Here is a 27,756-nt window from a genome sequence, read left to right as displayed (position 1 = left end):
CCCAACAATGCGATTGAAATTGCCGGATATCACTATGACCAAGAATTAGTAATGATTAAGTCGGTTGTAGAAACAACATGAACAACTTACAGTACGCATAGTCTGTCTCGAGAATCCTCACACTAGTTATGTTTCAATATGCCATGTCAATTTTGGTGTATAGAATATATACATGTACATGTATATACATTTCAAATTTCAGGTATGCAGCCTCTTACATCAAGTGCAAACTCACGGACGATAGAATTCCCTCCGCCGTGTCCGTCGTGAAGACGCCTTGTGCCACGCCCATAAACATCATGAAACTTCTCAACACGGACCACATCGATTACACCAAATTGTCCGGATTCGGGGTTTGCTCGGCTCCACTCCATAGCAAATTTTCAAACGTCGACCAACTTGTTGAACATATCGAAGTGAATAGAATATTCGGAGCGACAAGTTTCACGTTTTATAACTTTAGTATGAGCGACGCGGTGTCGAAAGTCCTGAAATATTACATGGACCAAGGTCTTGTTGATTTGATTCAGTGGCGCGTCCCCCTTGAGAAAGTCTATCCGCCCAAGGTCGACGGCAAAGAGGATATCTGGTATTTCGGGCAGCTAGCTGCGCTGAATGACTGCCTCTACCGAAACTCCCAAAAGGTGAAGTATCTGGTAGCGTCGGACTTGGATGAATTTGCTGTCCCGCACCGGAACAGAAGCTGGGGAGCTCTTCTGAGTAGCTTCAAAGGACATGATAGCATTTTTACATTTCTTAATGTGTTTTATCCTACGGACTTGCCAGATGACGCCTTGACCAAACGGATTGACGTTTTGGTTAAGGAATTAAACATCAAGACATTATTAAATTTCCGGCGGACTGCTTACGTGTGGTCAATAGGCGATAGATCGAAAAACATAGTTGAGATTCGCGCCATTGTTACTCTCGGGATCCATAACGTTTGGGAAAAGATTCGCGGGAAAACGAGGCGGGTTCTCACGCCCTCTGAAGGTCTCCTTCATCACTACAGGAGCGATGTTGGATCTCTTAATCAAGGAAGGCAAACGCACGCAAAGATAAATTTGAATGCTGATGATAATCTCATTGTTGATAGATACATCAACCCGCTCAGGGGAGAAATTATTCTCAATATGAGACGCGCCAAGAAAGATCTCGGGCTGTTTGAGGACCTGGGGGCATGAAGTGCAGTCGGATAAATTTGGATGGTGATTATCAAGTATTGACAGAGCCGCTCAGGATTAAAATTTTCATTTTTTATGTAAGGCGCGCCCAGACTGCACTCTTCGAAATAATGGTTTTTGAGCTTTCGGCAAACACAAAAATGCACCCTGCAGAGATTTTTCCAAAAATAGTATGGAGTTTTCAATTGAAACATAAGCTTTTTCCAAATACCAAAAACCTTCATTCGCGTCAATGATGGTCAGACGGAAGAGAAGCGCTCCTCTCACGTCGGCCAATGTCACGTGGTTTCGCGTATTACGGAAAATGCATTCGCCACTTCCGAAAGCAGGACTTCCTGTCAGGTGAAAGGTATTGGCCATTAGTCATTGACTATTAGTCATTTATGAATGACGTCACATTTAAGGGAGCCAATCAGATAGCAATATTCTTTTCTAATTGTTGCTGTTAAACCAATCGCAGATAATGTTGATCGAGGGCTTTCTCATTCACGGCGATTCATTATATGCGCAACCTACTTGACAAAATATGCTTGCCTGTCATAAACGCGGTAATAGATGGGCGTTGACTATAGCAACGTCCGCAAACGGACGTGACTTCAGAGAATTGCATATTTACTCTTCTTTTTCTACAAATACACAACCAGTGTTTGCCCGTCATCATTTCAGATGAATCGGGGTGCATTATTTATATATCCATATAAGGGACACCATTGATGTGTTGAAAGCATTACTTATCGCAATGGTTATCAGAAGCAGCGACGAGGTTGACAGTTTCGTCAGGGGGTCGAGCATCCTGAACTCAAGGCCAACACTCGGCACTAACGACCGTGTTTGGGGGGGGGGGGGGAGGACACGAATGACTCTGGCTTTTCGAGGAAACGCTTTGAGGGGATGACGTCTCTGAAAAAAATGTGTTTCATGCAAAAAAGTAGTGTTCTGCCCCCTCAGGGCGGCCTATTATTCAGATTCTTTATGAATTTCCATGTAAGTTATTGGCGTCGAAATGGTAACCGACCACAAGCCTGCATGTAAAAGCGGCAAAACCGCGATGGTAACCCGCTAGTGGAATCGGACCTTTATTCTCTTGTTGAAATGAGATCATGCAAGTTAGCGGATTGTTTGCCGACATCACCATCAAATCTATAATCATCACCGACCAATCAGACTATTATTTACCCTATTAAATTCTAAATGACTAGAATAACGAATTCATGATGGTTCCGCGAGACGAAATATATTGAAATCATCATGGCAACTGCATGTACATGCGCATCAGACGAAGTTTCATCTTGCCTTCACCGCAGGAGTAGCCAAGCGGGATCCGAATGACCCCTTTGGGAAAAGATCGTTGAAAATGGTATGAGAAATGCCCTTCAGCTTAAATTCTAGTTCCTTTTTAACATTGGCCATTGTTGAATTTCCTTGTATTTTATGAAGACGACCCCTTTTCTGCATCTCCTGGCTACGCATAGATGTTCACTGTCCTTCAGACAAAGCAAACAGATAAATTTAAGGGATTGTAACTACAGTTAAAAGGCCTTAGATTCTTCCAACCCACAAAGACGCTGGCACCACTGGCAGATGGGCAGAACCACCCCGAGCCGCCCAATTGCCCCAACATTGAGTCTCAAAACCGCGGTATGACGATGTTTTATTCTTGTCCCTTGTGCATGTAGTCCGCCGAGGCTCCTGGTATAACCAGTGGTTTTAAATGTATACTGCGTATACATATTTATATATACGCATATATACTCCGCCTATCGATATTTTGTATATAAAGGAAGAGTAAAAAAAATATGTTCTCAGGATGCAGCTGGGACGGGCCAGTCGGTCTATCTTTAGCAAAGCTGAATCGACCTTTCCAGTGCCCAGCGCCCAGCCCAGGCCAGACTTCGTCTGAGATCTTGGGCTCGATTCCCGGTCGGACTGATTGCGTCTTGGAAGGGACGACCCTTTCTGTGGACCGTCTCTGGCAGATTGGGTTTCCTCCAACATCACACCAAACAGCCCATTACTGTTCATTGACCTACAGTCCTACTTGATGCCCAGCTAAATATTTCTAAGACCCCACATCTCAAGAGATCAGTCAAGAAGTGGCCTCGTCTGTCTCAATGTTTGCCTAACAACCGAGGTTCGTGTTACCACTGCCGCACTGGAACATGACCACTGTCAACAAAGAGTGGTATTGGGCTCATTTCCTTCACGATTGCTCGGTGCAAGAACACACACTGCGTCACTTTGTGATGAATCGCCGCCCAAACGGCAAATGGTGGACGACTGGACGACTGGCGGTTGTGCCAGGCGCTAGCATTACTTGTCCCTCCTCGGTTGGTGCAATGTTCAAGGTTTACTTGAATTCGCAAGGTACTGATATGGGGATAGTTCATAGTTCGGCATGGACAAGAGACGCACTCTGAATAATTATCTTTACTTGGCGGAAATCGTACCCCTGTAGCTGTCTGCCAGCGTTGTTTCGTGTGTTTACTGGAGACCATGTTGGAGTAATGTATTGTTTCTTTCGGAAGACTACTACACGGTATAAGAACTCTTGTACTGTATACCTACGTATCATATACATGTACGTGTTTACAGGATAGATGAAATTTGGCGAATTCGGACGGTGAACTTGACGTCGCGTTCAGGAACTAGGGAAAGTATATCAGAGGGTTGAAACACTTTAAAATAGTGATATTTGGCGTCGCATACGGAATTCAGGGTTAGTAGGAATACCAGCAATGGCGTCATAAATTATGATAAGGAATTCGTTCTTGGCGTCGCATTCAGGACTAGGGAAAGATTACCAGAATTGACACACTTAATAGTTGTGATATTTGGCGTCGCATTTCGGATTTAGGGTAGAAAAACCAGCGAAGCGCAGTAGGCCCTACGGTAGACAATGGTGGAAATGTGTTCTCAGCGTCGCATTCGGGAATTAGAAAACCAATGAAAACAGGCCGGGTTTGACACACTTGACTGTGACATTTGGCGTTGTGCTACAGATTGTGACATTGTCGTTGCTTTCGGAATCTGCTCTCAGCCCTATCAGTGCCAGCATTTGAGTGCCAATAAATTTCATAATGGAAGAGATGATAAATGGAGAGTCGGATGACCAGTACAAACTGACGGAATTCATAAACCACCAGACGTGGATTAGTGATGCCGTCTTCATTGGCGTCCTGATGTGTGTCGGGATTATCGGGAACTTACTAATCCTTGGAGCAGTGATTGTGACGAAGAAGCTGCGGAATACTACCAATGTGTTCGTTTGTAATGTCGCAGTATCAGACTTATTTGTTGCTGGCTATGTTTTGCCGACGATTTTTGGGAATATCATCAAACAGGGCAGCATCCTGAGTATACCAGTATGTGTCTTTACTGCGTGTGTGTTGTTGACAAGTTGTGGCGTCTCTCTCATCAGTTTTGCAATGATTGCATTCAATCGTTACATAAGCATCTGCCATCATGGTAGATATGCCCGCATCTTCCCAACCAGGAGCGTCGTGATTATGGTCGTCCTCGTTTGGGTGTTTTCCCTCACCACCGTTGTCGTCGGGCTGATACCTGGCGTATGTATCCATTTTTACCACCACGCCCAAATTGTATGCACCTTCAACAACCGCTTGTCCGCTATTTACACATTTTGTTTAATATGTATCGGAATTGTTGCTCCGTCCTGCCTTACTGGATCATTCTACTTCGCAATCTACACAAAGATCAAGACAACGGGGCAGAAAGTTCGCTCGCACACCTCCGGCGCCTTGTCAAGCGCAATGGTTGCGCGGCAGCAGAAGGAGAACCGCGCAATATTATGTATGTTTCTCGCGTACCTAATATTCGTCGTGCTCTGGTTCCCCTTTGGGATGGTCGTTCTCATCGACATCTACTACCCCGTCCATCCTCTTCTGTTCCGGATTGTAGGGTGGCTGGCTTTCAGTAATTCCTGCGTGGACTGGATCGTCTACGGAGCAATGAACAACCATTTCAAAGACGCGTATAAAAATATCCTGACCTGTTTCAGAAGGAAACGAAAAGTTGCTACCTCAAGTGCGGATGTGGAGAGTAACTCTCGATTGACACGGGGGAGGTCGCATCAGGTGATTGCGGTCGTAGGCACAGCTACTATGACAAGTACAGTCCCCAACTGACAAATCAATTCTAAATATAAAGCGACATACCATGAGGGTCGGAGTATAGACGTCAAGGGGGACTTGCATTCTTGTCACACTTGATTGATGAGAAATATTAAGCTGAAAGCTAAAGGTTTGTGTAATGTACTATCTTAATCTTGATGTGCTATCTTGATTATTATCTCCATCTTCTACACAGTGTGTAGAATACCTTGTCTGTCTGATATTGTCAATAAATCAAGTATGCACGACACGTGTTTTATTTTCATCATTTTGTTGTGCCTGGTTTTGCTATTAAGCTTTTTATCCGTTCACAACCTGGGCTCACAACAATTCACTGTTTTTGAAACATGAACTGCATAATCAATCCTGAGACCATGTCACAATCAGCTTTCGTCGAAGCGCCGGCAGAGATATCGGGTGATATGAATAAAGACTAGCAAATCCTTTTACTCCGGTTTTGTACAGAAAGGCCTAGTGTAAATGTACATGGAGATTTAGATAAAAGCATTTGCTAGTCTTTATTCATATCACCCTGTCACAACCTACACTCCCCAAGCAGTGGCGACGAAACGAAAGTCTTCCCTCATCACGTCTGTCACACACGTCCATTGAGTGTAATGTCACAACCAATGTAACGTCTCTTACCGCAGACACCAGGGCTTACTGCCTTAGATTGAGCTATCATCTCACTATTCTTGTGAATACATGCACAACCTGGCCGTCTCTTCTTCCCTTTCAGCACATCAAAAAATAAGGGGAACACTCGCCAATAGGAACACTAAAACGTTACACTGGTTGTGACATTACACTCAAATGTTGTGGACAGCATTTAGCCTCTTGCTACATCGAGGAGTGCATTTTCCTCCTGGTCACCTAAATCCCACACCCAAGTCAAGAGTGCACCGGGATTTTCGTTGGTCGAGTCGTCGGCATATTGAAGAAGCGCCATGATTGTGACGAGGTTATACGCTGGCGGAAGGGTAATTTGGTACAAATAGTTCCAAGCTAACCGTATAATTCGATAAGGCGACAGTTATTTCTTGATATATCGCATTTATATAGCTCGGTGATATTATAGATAATGTTCGTAGTTGATTTTAATGTTTGAATGGCTTTCTCAAAAAAGTTTTTAGAAGCGAGGTCAACAGGGTGAAAAGAAATAGTCTTTGGCGCCAATGATGTCAGCAATGGCGAATTTGAATTAAGATTCGATTCCTTTGTAGTCGGAAGCGCGCAAGCACACGGCAATCGTATTTATTTAGCTCCGTGCACGTGATTTGAAGGGACAGTTTGGGTGTGGGATTTAGGTGACCAGGAAGATGCAATTTGAATCTATCCGCCTGCAGCTCATCACTGTAGTTACAAACTAAATGCTCATCACTGATAATGAATTTAGCGCCGACATGTCAAACCATTCTCTGGAGTGCTCGAACACCTAAATCAGTGTGTAGTTCAGCTTGAAAAGTTCGGGTGAAGGGGTTTTCTTCGTGATAATATTCATAATGGTACTAAGGTGGTGGTATAAGAGGGCCGGCGAACTGGAAAAAGAGGGAGCGTGCTCTGCATTTCTCATCAACAATCCTGGACAGGTGTGTTCCAAAATTTCATGAGTGGTAAATTAAAAACGTTTACATCAGTTAGGAGCCGTGCGTCTGGTATACCCGCTTGGATCCGCGCCTGATAAACGTACATGAATGAATGATAACGAGAACATTTTTCAAAAATCTCGAAAAAATAGATTCGCCGGGGTTCGAACTCGTGACCAACCATTTCACAGTGCAACCGTCTAACCGCCGAGGCCATCAAGGCTTTAATGGTAGACCGGGATTTTCGTTGGTCAAGTCGTCGGCATATTGAAGAAGCGCCATGATTGTGACGAGGTTATACGCTGGCGGAAGGGTAATTGGGTCCAAATAGTTCCAGGCTAACCGTATAATTCGATAAGGCGACAGTTATTTCTTGATATATCGCATTAATATAGCTCGGTGATATTATAGATAATGTTCGTAGTTGATTTTAATGTTTGAATGGCTTTCTCAAAAAAGTTTTTAGAAGCGAGGTCAACAGGGTGAAAAGAAATAGTCTTTGGCGCCAATGATGTCAGCAATGGCGAATTTGAATTAAGATTCGATTCCTTTGTAGTCGGAAGTGCGCAAGCACACGGCAATCGTATTTATTTAGCTCCGTGCACGTGATTTGAAGGGACAGTTTGGGTGTGGGATTTAGGTGACCAGGAAGATGATATGTAATTTGAATCTATCCGCCTGCAGCTCATCACTGTATAGTTACAAACTAAATGCTCATCACTGATAATGAATTTAGCGCCGACATGTCAAACCATTCTCTGGAGTGCTCGAACACCTAAATCAGTGTGTAGTTCAGCTTGAAAAGTTCGGGTGAAGGGTTTTCTTCGTGATAATATTCATAATGGTACTAAGGTGGTGGTATAAGAGGGCCGGCGAACTGGAAAAAGAGGGAGCGTGCTCTGCATTTCTCATCAACAATCCTGGACAGGTGTGTTCCAAAATTTCATGAGTGGTAAATTAAAAACGTTTACATCAGTTAGGAGCCGTGCGTCTGGTATACCCGCTTGGATCCGCGCCTGATAAACGTACATGAATGAATGATAACGAGAACATTTTTCAAAAATCTCGAAAAAATAGATTCGCCGGGGTTCGAACTCGTGACCAACCATTCCACAGTGCAACCGTCTAACCGCCGAGGCCATCAAGGCTTTAATGGTAGACCGGGATTTTCGTTGGTCAAGTCGTCGGCATATTGAAGAAGCGCCTTGATTGTGACGAGGTTATACGCTGGCGGAAGGGTAATTGGGTCCAAATAGTTCCAAGCTAACCGTATAATTCGATAAGGCGACAGTTATTTCTTGATATATCGCATTTATATAGCTCGGTGATATTATAGATAATGTTCGTAGTTGATTTTAATGTTTGAATGGCTTTCTCAAAAAAGTTTTAGAAGCGAGGTCAACATGGTCAAAAGAAATAGTCTTTGGCGCCAATGATGTCAGCAATGGCGAATTTGAATTAAGATTCGATTCCTTTGTAGTCGGAAGTGTGCAAGCACACGGCAATCGTATTTATTTAGCTCCGTGCACGTGATTTGAAGGGACAGTTTGGGTGTGGGATTTAGGTGCCCAGGAAGATGATATGTAATTTGAATCTATCCGCCTGCAGCTCATCACTGTATAGTTACAAACTAAATGCTCATCACTGATAATGAATTTAGCGCCGACATGTCAAACCATTCTCTGGAGTGCTCGAACACCTAAATCAGTGTGTAGTTCAGCTTGAAAAGTTCGGGTGAAGGGGTTTTCTTCGTGATAATATTCATAATGGTACTAAGGTGGTGGTATAAGATGGCCGGCGAACTGGAAAAAGAGGGAGCGTGCTCTGCATTTCTCATCAACAATCCTGGACAGGTGTATTCCAAAATTTCATGAGTGGTAAATTAAAGACGTTTACATCAGTTAGGAGCCGTGCGTCTGGTATACCCGCTCGGATCCGCGCCTGATAAACGTACATGAATGAATAATAACGAGAACATTTTTCAATAATCTCGAAAAAATAGATTCGCCGGGGTTCGAACTCGTGACCAACCATTCCACAGTGCAACCGTCTAACCGCCGAGGCCATCAAGGCTTTGATGGTAGACCGGGATTTTCGTTGGTCAAGTCGTCGGCATATTGAAGAAGCGCCATGATTGTGACGAGGTTATACGCTGGCGGAAGGGTAATTGGGTACAAATAGTTCCAAGCTAACCGTATAATTCGATAATGCGACAGTTATTTCTTGATATATCGCATTTATATAGCTCGGTGATGTTATAGATAATGTTCGTAGTTGAATTTAATGTTTGAATGGCTTTCTCAAAAAAGTTTTTAGAAGCGAGGTCAACAGGGTCAAAAGAAATAGTCTTTGGCGCCAATGATGTCAGCAACGGCGAATTTGAATTAAGATTCGATTCCTTTGTAGTCGGAAGTGCGCAAGCACACGGCAATCGTATTTATTTAGCTCCGTGCACGTGATTTGAAGGGACAGTTTGGGTGTGGGATTTAGGTGACCAGGAAGATGATATGTAATTTGAATCTATCCGCCTGCAGCTTATCACTGTAGTTACAAACCAAATGCTCATCACTGAAAATGAATTTAGCGCCGACATGTCAAACCATTCTCTGGAGTGCTCGAATACCTATCAGTGTGTAGTTCAGCTTGAAAAGTTCGGGTGAAGGGATTTTCTTCGTGATAATATTCATAATGGTATACGGTGGTGGTATAAGCAGGGCCGGCGAACTGGAAGAAGAGGGAGCGTGGTCTCCATTAATAAGCAACGATTAAGTCAATATGCTTAAACATGAGAATCTGCAAAAGAAACGGAAATCGATACAAATTTCCAATTCACAAGTCCAAGCATAGCCTTCTGAACAACGAAGAAAACTGCTGTTCAAAACGTAAACAACAACATGTGAGTATGATCTTTAAATAGATACTGACACGAACGGAATTCCATGTAGTGACGTCATTTGCACCGACGAACGGCCATGTTTGATTTCCCCAAAATTGGTGGACACCGGAACTTCAGGGAAATTGCCTAGAGTCCATTTTTCGAAGTGGCATTTTCTTGCCGGTAACAGACCTTCAAAATCACCTTTTTTTCCGCTACGAGTCCAAGGTCAGCAAATTTACCTGTATGCCATATATCTTCATGTTTCTGTTTGCTTTAATTTGTTGCTGAATTATCACGTAGGGCGCTGAATAAAACGTGGCACAACTGGCAATTTTTCATGTTGACGATTCTGACATTTTGACTATTATCAGTATCGGGATACAATGTTAGTTGTGTACATTGTGTACATGTTGGTGTACAGTCATATCACTCGGTGTAGCAATGGATGATATTGCATATATTGTTGTATTTGGAATATGTATGGGCTCTGTCAAGACAATAATGCAATTTTCAAGAGTTCCTGGAAGTTCATGCCAGTAGGCCTGCGCCACGCACAGTAGCCTAGGCCTACCTAACCTAGTGAAAAAATAATCATTGACATTGGTATTGCCATTATTATACATGCCTTTTGGCTTTTCGAAAAAGACGAATTGGCGCCAATTCAAATCAAATGCGCACACTCGGAACACGTCAGAATGCCTAAGCTGACTTCGGACAATGCCTAGAGACACTGCGATCCTTTGTTCGAGGTGAAAAGTATCACTTATCAGTGCCAAAACAAACTTCTTCAAATTCATCTGAGGAGTTGAGCCTGAGCAGGTTTAATGCATTGCAACAACACCAGCTTCAGTCAATGTTTTAATTAACTTAGTTTTGTCAATGGCACATAGAGTCTATGACTTCATCAGATCATTTTAAGGTGGTTGGATAGGATTGGATCGACGCCCGCCATAAATAGAGTAACTTAATAGGTGGGGGCGATTATCACTGAGTCAAGTTGTGCAGAGAAAGACCTTTTCATGCCTGTCTGACGGATGAAGATGGTCAGTGACTAGTACTGATGTCCGCGTTTTGATCGAGCATGGGGCCGTCACTATCTTTGGTTTTGAGGGAAAGTCAAAGTGAAAGTGAAAGTGAAAGCTTTGGGACAGTGACAAAACAAAGTCTGAGGAAGGCCATGGGCGAGGGATGACCTGGGCTCGAATTTCCCCTACATTTGTATTTCAACAATAACATTGGTCTTTGGTCTATAGGTCTATCTATTAATCCGTGTTATATGGTTAAGTTGGCCACATACTATTTGTTTGTTCTATGAAATATTAACGGTTTTGAAACCAAACTTGGTCAAAAAGCCAAGAAATGATGATGATGAATATTCCCATTCAATCGGTAGGTTGACTGGTCACAAGGTTGTCTTCCCTTCTAGTGGAGACCAAGTCCTCCAAAGCCCATCCTAGAATGATTTCTAAAGAATTTTTCTTCTTTGTATTGGCCCATAAGTGGTGCCATTTTAAATGTGTAAGCTTTATGAAACTGTCAGGGGAGACGCTCAATGTACATATCGTCACACATGTAGAATTCTGTTTTGATAATATACAATAATGGATATCTTTTGTATCCTATCATCAAAAGTTTTTCATTCTTTTCAATACAATATGTACAAGTTTACCGGTACTTGAAAAAAACCAATCGATCAATATTGATATTTCAGTTTTATTAGATCTGCTGATTGGTAGGCTTAGCTTCTATTCGTGGCTGCTCAGCCTCAAGGCGTCAAGTCAATCAATATTACTTCATGATACCAGGTCTTGCTTAAATTGTTATCATTTTTGTATTGTAATCATCGTTTCCATTTCTTGAACTGCCTGAGAGAAGTTGGTTCTTTTTTTAACAACGAGTTGCGATTTTAACGGCATTGTATTTTCTAATTAAGTTGAAAGCGAGGCACAATATTTCTCGTCCTTGTCAGAAAACTCACATTTTTCGGGAACCTGGACAAAGCCATAGGTAAAAAATTTGTGACCCTTTCCATAGTACACCATATAAATGGGAATAAGCGATCACACATGTTATAGGAGCTGTTCTGAAGTGAAATCTCCCAGTCTAAATGGTCATTTACGTCTTCATAATATCATCAGCTGAATAAAATACGATTTTGTTTTTCATTTTAGATTGGATAACCTTGGTGTCATCACCCGTGAAGTTAAAATTTGACGGCATTGTTGCTTGGTAAGTGGAATGTCTGTTGGTGTAAGAGCTGACTGTTATTGGCCACTTATGATTAGGCCCTAAGAAAGGGCTTAGGCCTTGCAAGTAGGGCCTAGGCCTTGTGAATTCATAGGACGACGTCTTGATCATTGAGTGTTTCAGGTTGTGTATACAGTAGTGGTGAACATTGTACAGCTTTGAAGGCATTGATGTGAAAGTTCAAAACAAGCTGATAATATAGCATAAATGAGGACCTGACAGACTTCTAGCTTCCTCCTTGATCCAACTCCTTTGGTGAAATGGCCACCACATTCATGAAAATGCTGAAACACGGGCGGGGTCCTTCTTATCAGAGCTAGAATGAGTACATCGTACATCATCTTTTCATTGAATGCAGCCCTACGGAACAACTGTGTCTTAATTGTGTTCAGTCATTCATAAATCATGTGCAGCATGAAAGGAATTGAGTTAAAATGTGGTAATTATGTATTATATCGGAAGTCCAGTCCATATTAATGTGCACACTATCGACATGTACTGGTTACTATTGCGTGGTACTGGAAAGAGTCGACGACGCTGGAAAACGAACGCGATGTTGGTTTGTTTCATGCCCAGTTGGAGGCAGGTTGATCGCATGATGAATGCGGGGAACACCTCGGGAGTGGGTGCAGTTTATTTGCAGATTACTTCTGGATAACGTATGTCCTAAGTGCAACAGGATGGTTTAACTAAGCCATCAAAAGTGCCAGAAATAGATATGGTTCTTGTTTCTATAACTCGGTACCATTTTAAAATTTACTCCTGGGTGGAGAGAAGCAAGTAGGGTCTAGTGCCTTGTCCAAGCACACAAACAAGAAACGGCTGTGATCCTTCCAAGAGTTTAACCCATGACCTCCTGATTATGAGCCCAGCGCTTTCACCATTATGCCACTTATCTTCCCTCATCATAAATCAGTGCATATCAATTTGCCAATAAAAGCTGTGTTGGATGCAGCTGACATGGACACGCAATACCATTGTGATGCTCAGCACTGCTTGCAAGAACATACAGCAAACATTGATGTCATCGATCAAATACATTCCAATGGCAGACAGATTTGGGTCGTTTGCAACTGGAAACCCATCCGGTCAAGTCATAAGCCTCGGAAGTGCCCATTGAATGCTGCACTGATGATTTGTTATGACCATTTGTCATGATTGAGTTTTGGATGATCAAGAAAGGCATTCTGATAACACTTACAAAACACATCGCATCAAATGGGATGGAAGAATTTTTTTTACTCTAAAAAGGCTGAAACCTTAAAATGTGTGTCCTGATCAACTTATCCGCCCCGATCCAGCTTTGTGGGAAAGGACCTGGGGTGGGTTTTGGCCGGTTTGGAAGGACACCCACACCGTGTAAAAGGCCTATTGGCCCTTGGTTGGGTATTAGGCATACGCATTGTAGGATATTCTTTTGGGAACAAAAGTACGGTTAACCATTCTTCTCATTCCTGGTCAAGGGAAATAAAAACGATTATCTGTTGATAGGTTTGAAAAGCCAAGATAGTAGCATCGTACTGGATGACCTAGATATTACTGATGAATAATTGAAAATAATTGTTGGAATTGCACAGATCTGTCAATGGATGTTCATCTATTGACTTCAGTCATAAATCAATGAGAATATTATAAAGCATTAGCAGAATATTGGGTGGGGTTAGGCCAGGTAAAAATCTCAAATTGATTCTTGTCCGAACCTTTTCTTGAAATCAAGGTGGGACACTTTTTATTGCAGTGGTAGATGTCAGTCCACACATTTCAAGGGAATATATGTCCTACCACCACCTAAGGACATTTTGTCTCCCCCTCCCCACACTAGAATGGGTGAAATCCTATAAATCATGAACTATCAGATGTCATGCCCATCGACAACACTCGGTCGGGGGGGGGGGGGGGGGCATTTGCCACGCACTGTGTTGCTCTTGTTATCTTTGCCTGCAGGATGTAGGTTTAAGAGACACAGCGACACATCACCTTGCCTTCATGTCCTTATTTGTAATAATTATAGATTCCTCTCCTCCCTTTATCTGGCCAGGTTTCCATGGTAACCGTTTCATGTGTACCAGAAATGATCAGTACCTAGGCATCAATTTTGCATTGTAAGCGACAAAGACAGTTTTTCCCATTGCTAAATAGAACATTCCAAGATACGTTTGTTCGTCTTTCCGAAAGCTTCGACACAACAACGATTGGTTTGCTGGTCTCTGCCGCTATTGAAATAGTACCTGGTGACCTATGAACTTGTAGTTTGGGATAAGGAATCTAGGTAGAGCTAGTGTTCAGTTGTCTGGGTCGGGTCTTCTTGCTGTGTGAGCATGGTTTAATGCAGTATCTTTACCGGATTTCTCCTGATTTACTTGGGATATCTATTGGACTACTTTTGAAGCAGGTAAGGTTTCACTATCGTCCTCATTATGTGCAGCTTGGCAAGTTTTGCATTGCAAAGGAAAATGTGCAGACAGACACCATTTTCAGACCTCCCTGGCAGCCGCTTTCCTCATGTTTTCTCCCATGCTCCTGTGTATGGGTACCTGTACTAAACGGCCACGTTCTACCTGGTAATGTAGGCATCTATAGGTATCATATCACTCGTCATACCTGGGGTAATTGGGTCTGATTGGTATTGTTGATTGCTGCAATATGATGGCACAATCGTACTTTAAACAGAAGTGGGTCTATTACAGGATTCTTGGATTGTTCCAGACAGATCAAACAGTCAGAAATGCAACGTTGGGGTTTAATGAAGCCATAGCTATGGGAGTTCTCAAGACTCAAGTGCTCAAGTGAGCTCCGAAGGTGTGTGAATGAACTGCCGTTTTCATCACTTGTAGGCCTACGAGACAGATCAGAATTTGCTAAAACTCGTACTTGTATGTAGCATTTGCATGTATCTGTCGACTCAACAACATTGGCGAAATCTCATATCCAGTGCGTACGTATTTACACTTGATTAGAAATTTTCAAATTCAATTACAAATTTTTAATATTCAACAAACGGCATGCATGTAGGCCTTTAAGGGAGGAGCACTGTTGGATGTCATAAAGTGTGTTGAAACAGCATGAGTAATGTGAATTCATGCTTGATGGCTTGCCTCCTCCATGGTGGAGACAACTGACCACACCCATTGATTACCCATTGATTACCGCAAGGAAAAACCTGGTTTATTGACCTTGATTTGTTAAATCCTGATGTTGTATAATGCTGTTGTAACACAATTATGACATTGACTTCAAACAAAACCTTGGCCTGATACTGACGTATTGACATTGATGTTTGTAACATGGTCACTCTCATACCTTTGATCTTTGATACCCAATTGATTAATTAGCCAATCAAGATATTAGACGTTTTGCATGATTATGATAACTGTTGTCAGATTAGCAGTTGAGATGATGATGTCACTACATTTTAGACGTGACAAGAGTGTTGTTGACACTGATGCATAATTGACCTAAGAGTTTGGGGTTGGTAATTGGGGTGGGGTGCTTGAATGCTTACATTGGATTTGATATTATGAACCAATCGGCAGCCGCCTGGCAACTACAATTGTCGCATCGTCATTGATCCATTGCTGGTCGTATTGGCAAAAATCGCTTGTCCAGACTAGTAAATATCTTCCTCCCTGCTGGGCTATACTGAAAGCTGCAGGAAATCAAAATTGCAAATCACAAATTGGTTGCCCAACCCTATCTCGCTTCCAAATCTTGCCGTCTCATTGTATGTATTACACATTCATTGCCTGCATGCCATCTCAGGGCATCTGTCATCATTGACATTTCGGATTAATTCATGGACGGACTCTGAGAGACCAGTCGGGCAATGCTCCATTGACTGCTGGCGGGTTGATCAACCTTTTTCATGACCTCTCTTCCAAATTTCAGGTCAATCGGCCTGCACCATTGCTGCTCTCGGCAGCTTGATCCATAGCTGAAGTTGAAAAAAAGTAGATTTTTTTACGATTCACTACTTCAACAATAAAAGAAAGGAAAAAAGAGAATGGTACTTCTTCATGTCACCAGTTAATATTTGTGTTCAGACCTCTCCTGGAAATCACATTGCATGTCACTGATCTTGCCTTGAGATGTTGCTTGATGACCTCATGAATTTATAATGATGATTACTGTTTGTTCGTGATAATGCCCCGAGCATAAGGAGTGCTTTGGCAAGATCAGTGTTGATCATGCTAACCCTCGTGCTACTGAACTTACTGATCAAGGAATGTGTTTTTACGACGAGCTAGTGCAAAAAGCCTCGTACAGTACACTCCCTAATCACTGTAATGTTGCACGATATTGTATCGCCATTTTCCGATGAAGTTATCATGCTGAGTGACATCCCTTCTCCAACAATTGTCGGCTTAAGCTTCGACTTAAATGACAGCAATATCAGAATTTATAACCCGCTTTAAGCTTTTGAAGTTTTAAAAATGTATAACTTTGATTGCTTTGCATCCTCATGTGAGGTTTTCTGAGGAAGCGTTTGCAATATTTAGGAGGTAGAACAAGATCAAAGACTTGCATACATCGTGTACAGCTTCATGTACACAAATCTGCTCTTTTGAGAGTGAAAACAGTCCCGTGTGTATGTCATGCAACCAGACCAAAGACTTGCATACATTGTGTACAGCTTTATGTACACTTCTTTACTCTCCTGAGGGTGAAAAGAGAGTTCAGTTTGTTTTTCATTGAACCAGAACTAACACTTGTACATTCCCTACTGTTCTATGTACAATTCTTCACTCTGCAGTTCCTTTGCTGTCCCATGTATAAACTGGTGTACATGATTGTACAGTCACCAGTTTCTCATAGTCATATGTATGCATGCCGTTTAAGTGGCAGATACGATCCTATATCAAGAAGAGGAAGGAACAATAGAGGGCAGGATGTCCTGTTGTTTTCCTGTGGCCGTTGAAGGAAATGTGCATTTATCATCACTCCAGCTGATAAAGATGCAATGTAGTTCGTCACACCTTTTATTATGTTAGGTCGCACAACTCTATGTCAATTGTTAAGGGAGAGACACTTTTGTGTTGTTTTGTGTTGGTGTATCAAATATTAAAGAAATTGGTGATGAAATGGACCTAAGTCCTGGGTTGGGGATGATAAACACGGTATTTGATTTGGTCGCCCTAGTTCTCCTTAAAGCCATCTCATTGGTTTCATCTTGAGTTGAGATGATTACTACATGTCCAGTCACATGGGGTAGATGCGTGACAAATACTGTAAAGATAGGATAGGATGGAATGACACGTAATTGCTGATTCACTGGCAGCTTGACAATTGCCGTGTTCAATCACGTGAGCATTGATTTTGATTTATGTATGATCATAGGGTATGTAGTATCACATCATCACCAATATGACTGAACCGTTCCAAGTAGGGTTCCAAGCATAGTATGATAATATAGACACCTTCATCAGAACTTTTGAATACGATGGTCAATGGTTTAGATCCACTTATGTTAACACAGGCATAAATTTCCATCACAGATTCTGTGATGGCCTAATATACATGACAAAGATTCTGTGGTGGCCTGGCATAGATTCTCTGATGGCCCAACATAGATTCCGTTATGGAGAATCTTCATCACAGAATCTACGATGGAATGACATGAATGACATCATAGTATCTGCCATCTCAGGATCTTTTTTCAATCAGGGCATCTTGTCTCTTTCTCCACTTTGTCTCTTCTAGTTTGTCATTGAGGAAAAATCCTTTCTTCTCTAGGTCATCTTTATGTCTTTGGTACTGAATGTTTGGTGTACCACTGACCACCACAATATACTTATCACCCAACTCCGTGACCTCCGTGAGCGTGGGTCCAACCTCGGTTGTAGGTATAGAAAAAGTGTAGAAGAAGCTGGGTACTGTTTGTCTAGTGTAATGGCACCCAGGGTGCTTATTGTCCAGTCGATCTCGAACCTGGGTACCATTTGTCGGCACCCAGGACGACATCCACCCTTTCAGCGCCAATAGCTGCTAATTACTACATATACTGCTACTGTTTCCCTGTTTTCTTTGGCTGATATTATTGATATAATTACTTAACTTAGATACCACCAATGAAAACGAGGCGATTATGTAAAAATCATTAGGACCTGGCTATTTTCATGAGTTCTAAATTATCGCCCCATGACAACCATTGGTAATGATCATGTTATGTAATGCATTAAAACTCTATCCATTATGCATGAGATCAATACCTGGATTGGCTGCCCTACATTATATGCACACTGATTAAACCAATGTTTCCTCTTTGTCGATCTGTTCTAACAAAGATTAGTGTAGCTGGAACCTGTTTCAAAGACTCCTCTTTCTCTCAGTAGGTTTGAATATTTCTGGATATCTGTGGCATATCAAGGTATGTATGGCTCTATCATTCTCTTGGAGAACACAGAATTCATAATTCTCAAATTGTGCTGTTTGAATACTTTCAGAAGCATCATAACTGTTTCATGATTTTGTTGTCTCTGAGCTGTTGTATCGCATGAGCTGTTATATTCATCTTTGATTACCAATGGTACTTCCAATAGGTTAACTGATATCAGGCGAGACTCTGAAAAAATGGTTGGGGAACCGATATTGTCATTGTGAATTCCATGTGGGCTGGTAGATTTCTCCCGGGAGGTTCCTGATCTAATATGTCCGCGCATTTGTGACTCGGTTGGTTAAGCACCATCTGCGAAGGATCGCTGGGTCTGTGATGGAATTTCCACGGGTCACTGTGTCTTATTCATCTTGACAGCAAGAAAAGCGTTGTGGTCGTTCGGGATGTTTTTTTCTTGACTTACTGGTTGCACTGCTGAGAGATTCAGCAGGGATTAGTCAGCATGAAGTCGATTTGCTGGCCAGCCAGAATGCCCTCAGTGAATTAATCGATATAGAATGACTTAGGGTTGGATGTATGTGATGAATTTTGTCCCTGATTTGGAATTCACCATCATCTGGTCTGCTCCAAGGAGTGAAGGCAGTCTGCGAATGAATTTGCCGGCCCTAACTCGAAGAAGAAAGTTATAAAGCTCAACTACACTCAGAGATGCCTTTGGTACTGATGCTCATGAGTTTGGCGTTTATATTCCATGTACCCTGTCCTGTGTTTCTCCCTTCCATGTACGTTGAAGCTCCCTGTATTCGAACAGTTGCCCAGAGCAACCGTGTCACCAACAATAGCTAGTATCCATTCCCTTGCTGGGTCTTATCCTATTAGCATTATGGTGCTTGAACTATTTTTAGATCAGTTATATCTACATCTAGCTCCACCCAGTTTTACTCTGATCTGGTTCTTCAACTCAAACTAGCATCAGTTGATTTGCTGTATTGTGTATCTGATACCTGGATCAAGTTTTTTTCTTTGTGATTTTATATTGGCAATATTTGTTGTAAATCAGATTGTACAGCCAGATGCCAACTCGAAACTGCAAGTCTGGAATACTTGAGCAGACAAGCAGCGGTATCATCACTTATCAGTACAAGCTGTCAAGAAAATAGCGGGACAGCTGTAGTGTATCACAATAATGAAAAAATATCGGATATATTGTTTGTTCACCGCCCCTTTGTCCCATGCATTGGTCTTTTAAAGAATTCTTCGACGATTACAAACACGCCAGAGCGTAGTTTAATCCATTTCGGAGAGTTTCCATCCATATTGGTGCATACCCAGTAAGCGTATCATTCACAGGCATTTGACTCTGTTGCTGCTCTGAAACATGAGCCCTGCATTCATACTCAGCAAACCTACATGATCTTATCTACCACTTTTTCTCCACTCATTTTACTGATGAAAGTTGTTTATGATCCTTGCACACAGTGGTTTCCATGGCAGCTAATATCTCTTTGTTCTTTAGTTTGGTCATGACTTGGTTGTTAGGTTGCTTTTCCATAATCTGTTCATTGGATATCATAGTTTTGATGTGTGCTAATTGCTTAAAGGGTATTGTCAGCAGGCAGCGGACTGACTTTGATACGAGTTGTGGGTTAGACTTGGGGTGGGGTTGAATGTGAGTCTGGCATCTTTGATTAGAGGACAGAACAGGTCAGGAGCAACTTGCTGACTTCTTCAGGACATAAGTCAGGGGTGGGGTTGAATGTGAGTTTGGCATCTTTGATCAGAGGACAGAACAGGTCAGGAGCAACTTGCTGACTTCTTCAGGACTTAAGTCAGGGGTGGGGTTGAATGTGAGTCTGGCCTCTTTGATCAGAGGACAGAACAGGTCAGGAGCAACTAGCTGACTTCTTCAGGACTTAAGTCAGGGGTGGGGTTGAATGTGAGTCTGGCCTCTTTGATCAGAGGACAGAACAGGTCAGGAGCAACTAGCTGACTTCTTCAGGACTTAAGTCAGGGGTGGGGTTGAATGTGAGTTTGGCATCTTTGATCAGAGGACAGAACAGGTCAGGAGCAACTAGCTGACTTCTTCAGGACATAAGTCAGGGGTGGGGTTGAATGTGAGTTTGGCATCTTTGATCAGAGGACAGAACAGGTCAGGAGCAACTAGCTGACTTCTTCAGGACATAAGTCAGGGGTGGGGTTGAATGTGAGTTTGGCATCTTTGATCAGAGGACAGAACAGGTCAGGAGCAACTAGCTGACTTCTTCAGGACATAAGTCAGGGGTGGGGTTGAATGTGAGTTTGGCATCTTTGATCAGAGGACAGAACAGATCTGGAGCAACTAGCTGACTTCTTCAGGACATAAGTCAGGGGTGGGGTTAAATGTGAGTTTGGCATCTTTGATCAGAGGACAGAACAGGTCAGGAGCAACTTGCTGACTTCTTCAGGACATAAGTCAGGGGTGGGGTTGAATGTGAGTTTGGCATCTTTGATCAGAGGACAGAACAGGTCAGGAGCAACTTGCTGACTTCTTCAGGACTTAAGTCAGGGGTGGGGTTGAATGTGAGTCTGGCATCTTTGATTAGAGGACAGAACAGGTCAGGAGCAACTTGCTGACTTCTTCAGGACATAAGTCAGGGGTGGGGTTGAATGTGAGTTTGGCATCTTTGATCAGAGGACATAACAGGTCAGGAGCAACTAGCTGACTTCTTCAGGACATAAGTCAGGGGTGGGGTTAAATGTGAGTTTGGCATCTTTGATCAGAGGACATAACAGGTCAGGAGCAACTAGCTGACTTCTTCAGGACATAAGTCAGGGTTGGGGTTGAATGTGAGTCTGGCATCTTTGATCAGAGGACAGAACAGGTCAGGAGCAACTTGCTGACTTCTTCAGGACATAAGTCAGGGGTGGGGTTGAATGTGAGTCTGGCATCTTTGATCAGAGGACAGAACAGGTCAGGAGCAACTAGCTGACTTCTTCAGGACATAAGTCAGGGGTGGGGTTGAATGTGAGTCTGGCATCTTTGATCAGAGGACAGAACAGGTCAGGAGCAACAAGCTGACTTCTTCAGGTCAGGTCAACCTCCACACTGCAACGGAAGGTGGTGCTTGTGGTGAAGTGGCAGTGTTTATTTCTACATTCTACAGCCTATTTCTTGGACAGACAAAAACATCAATTGCCTCGTTAGCCTGTGTGGTTGATCAGGAAAGAACTTGAGTGTTAACAGCCACTTGGCAAATGTAACAGCAGTGTATAGCAACAGGTGCATTGCTGCAAGCTACCAAGGTGCCCCATAAACCTTCTTTACACTATCAGTACAAGAATACAAACACTTCTGATGTTATTGATTTCCCATTTAGAAAAATATGAAAGATAACCCTAGTATGATATGGTGTCAAGGTCGGCTAACTGGAGTTGGGAGAACATGTAATTTGAAATTGGTTCCCCTGGTACTTCTCCTTCCATATCCTTGTTATCTCAATTCATATGAAATGTTGAGAAGATAGACTTTGCATTGACATTCAAGCAGCTCCTTTGTTCCGTGTAGATGCTTCTAGACAGGCCGATGTTTTGGAAATGTTTCCGACCTTTAAAAGGATACTGAGGATGAATGGATCTAAAATAGTCGATTTCTTGGCTATTGTTGTTTTAATGTGCTGTAATGTAAAAGGCCAAAGAAGCTCAAGCAGAAATTGAGAAAAACATCAGATTAGAGGATTATCATCTCAGAAAATGCTACTCTCTGCTCTCTCAGGGCTTTCCAACTGATCCATGTAGCTTGAAGGGGGTTGAACCTCATGGCACTAGAACGCCGGCAAGCTAAAATGGGGGACTAAGCCGTGGATCTCCTAAATTCCTTTTCCTTTTTGAGTCGCCAATCATGTTTTAAACACCCAGACTTGGTATTAGAAGGAGTAAAATCATGTCTCTTTCGGCTTCAAAAACTCCCTCAACCATTTCAATACAAGGGACCAGTATTTCAATCAAGAGCATCTTGTTGCATTTTACAATGGACCATATACTGGTTGGATGAGGTCATGAAGCAATGTACTACGACGTATTTCTACGACACCTTCCAAAATGCATGATAGTACGTCATTGCTGCACATGACTTCGTTGAAAGTCGTAGCAAACTCTGTGGAATGTCCCGTAGGGAAGTGGTTTCATAATGCTTACAATAAATCCTAGACATAAGACAAGTGGAAGGGCTGTGTTGGAAGTTTTTAGCCAATTTTAAGAGATGTTCGGAAGCTCTGCGCTGTAGTCAGAGCTTACCTTGACTGACTTGCTTGTTGCAGACTGAAGGAGCTGATCTTTTCTCTTTCTAGGATGCTGGGAGCTGGGCCTATATTTTTCATGACTGAGCATTCTCTCCATTCCAGTAACGAAATCTGTGCAGCATGCTGGTAGTGGTGTCATACCGACCATGCCATGCTTTATTTGAACCTAATCAGGTTTCATTCCCCTATTTCATGAAAACTCTTATAGGATGCATATTTCTGTAGAAGAAGAGGTGTTTCGTGGTCTCTTAACCCAGGGTTCTTGCCAGGTATTTTACGAGGGTTGGTGGTTTAAAAGGAAGGCAATATCTATTGTTTCGAAGCTATACAAGACAATCAGGGACTGTTGATGATGATATCTTGCAGCCTCCAGAATTTATAAATTGAGTGATCTTCTGTGAACAGTTTCCTTACTTACAGGTATTGCTTTCTCGGTAGGAATGAACTCTTACAAGGTCTAGTTTCTTTTTCTGAAGGTTAAACTATGAGTAATGAGTTGGCTTTCTTTTCTGAAGAATTGTATCAATGTGTCATAGAATGGTATGGGTTCTCATTAAATCTACCACACGGTTCCGAGAAGGTACCAGAGCCAAACCTTCTGATCAGTTACTACTACTAGAAGTTCCGCCTCAGATTAAAACAATCATCATCTAAGTATCAGACGATATGTGATTTTTTATCGTTTTAGGTAAGAGATTGCAGCAGTTAGAGATTTTCTTTCTGTACAGGCAGGTAGGTTCAAGGAAAGATGACTTACATACACATTGCAGGATGTATGTCAAGTGATTTCGGAAGCTTCTGCAGTTGGACTGCAATGCATTTGTTCTATTAAAAATCTGTTGTAAGGTCTTATATTTCTATGACCATTTCTATGACTGCGTGATGCCAGGTTATGCCAATGGTCAGTCATCAGGAAGGGAAGAGACAGCAATATCAAAATCACCTTCAGTTTCAGTCAGGTCAATTTTTGGTCATTTCTGTACCCATCTCTGCATGGTCATCCACAGCAATAACTAAGATGACCACAGTTCGTTTTAACTGTCACCAGGGAAAGGGGGAAGCTAGTACATGTAGTATGACTGGAGTTCCCACCATCTGAAACTGACACCTCTGTGTGGGATTTATTGATAAATGGATGAAAAATACCGCTAGTCGTGCTAGTCTCGGGTGAGATATTGATGAAACCTGATCGATCACTGAATAAATATTTGTCGGTTGAATATGCCGATTTCAGGCGGGTCTCTTGAGTCTCCTCATTACTCATATGTTTGAGTCATATACATGGGATGTACCTTAGGGATTATGCCCTTAAGTTTAGGGTAAGTGTGATGGTCTAGTCAGGTTGAAGTGTTGAACTTCTTGTTGTGGTTGTGGCCAGTTCTAATCCGTTTTGAAAAGCATCTTTCTTTCATCATGAGAGTTTGAAGATTAGGTAATGGGGTTTAACGCCATCTGCATCGCGGAGAGTGAATACACCAGACTGACCCTCTTGAGATACCAAGATCAGACTTCCCTCCAAATTCTACGAGATTTCCAATTCTATCCTGTCCAATGGAGCCAAGTTTGGGACTCCCGACATTTCCACATGTATCGAAGTTTCGATTAACAGACATTGGGACAACTGCTTAGCATTCAAAAGATCACGTCCTATTGGTGAAATTTGGTCATACACTTGGAAAGGTCAACATAAATGGGTATTAAAGGTGCCTATTGTTTCCACAGAAACCAGTCAATCCTGATATTGACAATACATGGAGTAGGACTGTGAATTCTAAAAAGCTTGAAGTTGAATAATTGATGTGAAAGTGACCGATTGTCAATACTCTGCTGTCAAGACTACCATGTACGCTTAAGGAAGTGTGGCTTGTTCCTCTGCTAAACATGTCACGGCTTGTTCCGGGTCTCTTTCTTACACTCCCTGATGCATTTGCTGATGATGTTTGCACAATCCAAGGTGGAAATAGCTTGGTCTGGTTTCCGAGCACGTGTCACCTGAATCACATTTACATGTCCAATTTTGAGAGTGAACCCGACTGAAAACCTTAAGGTGGAAGACAATCATTTCCGATTGAGCTTGCAAATTCCCTTGCCGCCTTGAGCAATCTGAATGCCATTCCCTCTTCCCTGGTACTCTAATCACCATACGAAAATCGTTTGGCAGGGTGTTACTTTTATGGTGTTCTCATTTCGCAGGTCCTGTTAATGGAAACGGGTTGTCTTCAGGGTCCTTGTGTCAGGAAATGCATAGTAGATTAGGCAAATGTAATGACATTGAAAAATCAGCCAATTACTAACTGAAAGTTTAGGTTTAACATGTTTTTCTCGTTAGGGAATGGTTACCAGTCAGGCAGGGATCCTGCGTGGGCCTAAAGATTCCCAAAGATGATACATATGTATGTGCGGAAATCATATGTATGACACATTTATATGGTTGTCGGCCATTTTTATCTGGTAAGATTAGACAGCATGATTAGATGTCTAGACGGCTGAGCACCAGGATGTCAGTTGTGACACAAATAACTTAGAGCGCTGCATATGTCATTGAAGAAAAATTAGGATTTGGTTTGTTTTGGGAAGCCCTTCAATTTAACACTTATTGGCTGGAGTGGCTGGTCGAATGTTATTTTTTGATTTTGTGAGGATTTTCTCTCAAGTCCTTAACCTTTTCGCCAGTGGAATTTCTTCAGCATACAATTTTGCCTGGTTTTAAACATTGATGGTTGGTTATCTTGACATGTTTTGACAGTGTAAGGTTTTTTGGACAATATATCCCACATTTGGCAACAGGTGTTGGAATCTGTAAATAATATGCTATGCCGGTTTCACCCAAGTGGTCAGTTCATCACATGGGGATTCGTATGCATGGCATGGATTCTCCCGAGTCGGTTCCGTTGGTGACTGCATGACTTACCATAGGTCGAGATGTCCACATTACTGCATTATTACCAAGTCTGTCTTGTTGACGATCACATGACTAACCAATGGTCCAGATGTATACATTACTGCATCATTATCTCGAGGAATGCCTGATTATCTGGCGATGAGCATAGTAATTGGTATTTAATCATCTCTCGAGATGGTAGTACCTATGGTAATGGATCTTTGGAGAGCTCTGAGGCTGGCTCATGCTCCCGTAGTTCTGTCTTGCAACACAGTTTTCCACATGATGTGAAAACACGTTTCTCCGCACTTTGAGCTCTGTTGTCTTTCCCTGAACATTTTGGATGAAAGTGGTAAGAGTCCCTATCGGCATTCGTTCATACCCACCATCTTTTACATCTTCCTTTGTAAAAGTCATGGACATATTTGTATTTCTCTTCAAGGCTTCCCCTTCTTCAAAATTGCAAATGATTGGTCTTACAAATGGAAGTAATTCCAAAAATTGCCTGACAATTCTAGAGCGTTCTTCTGAATTGCTTTGCAATCATCTGCTTGGGGCGCCAGCTTTCATATTGATGGTACTGAACGAGATAAAAATTGCAGCATAAATGATTGCCCTTGAATAGCCTGAAGGAATTGCTGAGAAATAAGTGATCGTGTGAAAGGAAAAGGAGATTGAGAAAATTGTCCTTTAGTTGTTATTTTGAGAATATCGGTTTCTTTACTTGTGATCAATACTGTATCCAGTAATTAATTTGATGGGAAATCTGAAACTAAGATAGTTTCTTTTACTTATGGGCAGGACTGTACAAAAGTGAATGAGCATTGAATGATGTTACAATGTTTTGTTGGGCTGAAGAAATCTCTATAGAAATCTGGAAACATTGTGCCTTTAAGAGTATGAAAAATATTACGAGTATTGGCAAGGACGTCATCCTGGATACCAGGGTCCTTCAACGCCTCCTCATACACTCTGTGGTTAGATTAATCATGGATGTTAGGGTGTGTCCGATCAGGTATTGATTTCAGTGTTTTTAACTAGTTGCAGTGTTAATGGAAGGCCCTATAATGGCTCTTCATATTGCTTTGAAATACCCTTAATTAGACTTTGTGTAATCAAAATTCAATTGGACTTTGTGTTGCTTTATCAAGAGCAATTTGTCAAGCTTTGGTAGCTCTTCAACTCTTGATATCAGTGACCTTTTGACTCATCCTCCATTTGATGGCTCTAAGATCAAAATAATCATTTAAATGGCTTAGCAAATAGCTTCCATTTATACAACTTGAACAGTGGGTTTGTACAGTTTATGTTCAGGTGGAGTTGGCTGCTAACACCGAGTTTACTCGGAAAATATGTTGACTCTATGTCCAGCTGTACGAGTTTACTCGGAAAATATGTTGACTCTATGTCCAGCTGTACGAGTACTCATTCCTTACTTAGTGTAATAGAGAACTGGCTTGGTTTAAATTGATACATGATAATATTGAATCCCTACACCTCACTGAACCGACGATGTGGTTTGAATGGGAAGTGTGAAATAGCTCGGTACAGTACATTGAAACCTTGTTACCTTTACATTTGTCCGTACTGGAAATGTTACGGTAGAAATATTAGAGCATCATAAACCAACATTGATGTGTTAAGATTTCTATGACAACTAAATATTTATTGGATTCTGTTGATGTTAAATTGGCAGCATTGAATGCTTGGCATGGGTAGTAGTTTTTACTGGACATATTGATGCAGCAGTTAGCAATGATTCATGATATCATTATACTAACATTCATGCATTTTGATTGGTGAGGCTTGTATAGTAGTAATAATTTATATGCCTGAATGGAAGGGCGGAAGTATTTGATGCTCAACATGCACGGGACATAATGTCGATTTGAACAGCAGTAGGCGATCTGGCACGGTCGGTAGTCCAGTTTGATTCAGTACTCATAATGGTATTTGAACATCATTGAGTATCAATGTTTTCATGGCGTTTCCCTGGTGTGTAGGTTTTTATCACATTGATTAGTAATTCAGAGGTATGGTTGATATGTGATGTCACGCTTTATACGCTGTATTAAAGCGTCATGCGTGTTTGTTCTGCCTTGTTTAGAAGAGTTGGTCCAGCAACTTTTGAAACTAAGAAAGAAAAAAGCTATCCAGTTATCGCAGCCTCATCTACTTGTCCAAAATACAAATGAGCCATCTGGGATACAGATGTCTGGTCAAGACTAGATTGTATTCAAAT

At 42.0% G+C, this 27,756-nt stretch overlaps 3 protein-coding genes across 7 annotated transcripts in view; all 3 read left to right on the top strand.

Moving 5' to 3' along the window:
* Positions 1-356: 356 nt before the first annotated feature.
* On the top strand, positions 357-1,275 carry LOC135486944 (uncharacterized; the record flags this gene model as incomplete). The annotated part of the gene is made up of 1 exon (XM_064770152.1): positions 357-1,275. A coding segment is annotated over one exon (828 nt), but the record flags the coding sequence as incomplete, so codon positions are not given.
* A 2,137-nt stretch (positions 1,276-3,412) lies between these two features.
* LOC135486942 (melatonin receptor type 1B-B-like) lies at positions 3,413-5,552 on the top strand. The gene has a single exon (XM_064770145.1). It carries the CDS (start codon positions 4,262-4,264, stop codon positions 5,327-5,329), a length of 1,068 nt encoding a protein of 355 aa, XP_064626215.1. The 5' UTR covers positions 3,413-4,261; the 3' UTR covers positions 5,330-5,552.
* A 4,315-nt stretch (positions 5,553-9,867) lies between these two features.
* The window catches only part of LOC135486943 (neurocalcin homolog), a 39,819-nt gene continuing 21,930 nt past the window's right edge, over positions 9,868-27,756 (top strand). For 2 of the 5 annotated variants that reach the window (XM_064770147.1, XM_064770149.1), the window contains exons 1-2: positions 9,868-10,003; positions 11,950-12,007. The gene's annotated coding sequence lies outside the window, so the exon portion shown is untranslated. Of the gene's footprint in view, positions 10,004-11,949; positions 12,008-14,125; positions 14,418-18,367; positions 18,390-23,321; positions 23,366-27,756 lie in introns of those variants that run through there. The other 3 variants (XM_064770146.1, XM_064770150.1, XM_064770151.1) reach the window with 3 other exon arrangements.

This window comes from Lineus longissimus, chromosome 4, assembly GCF_910592395.1.
Source record: "Lineus longissimus chromosome 4, tnLinLong1.2, whole genome shotgun sequence".
NCBI classification, from domain to species: domain Eukaryota; kingdom Metazoa; phylum Nemertea; class Pilidiophora; order Heteronemertea; family Lineidae; genus Lineus; species Lineus longissimus.
The sequence above is the reverse complement of the archived record's forward strand: the minus strand, read 5'-3'. Positions and strand labels throughout refer to the sequence as shown.

Bases quoted from the DNA above. Each gene is read 5' to 3' on its own strand.
- LOC135486942 (XM_064770145.1), top strand. From the start codon at position 4,262: ATGGAAGAGATGATAAATGGAGAGTCGGATGACCAGTACAAACTGACG.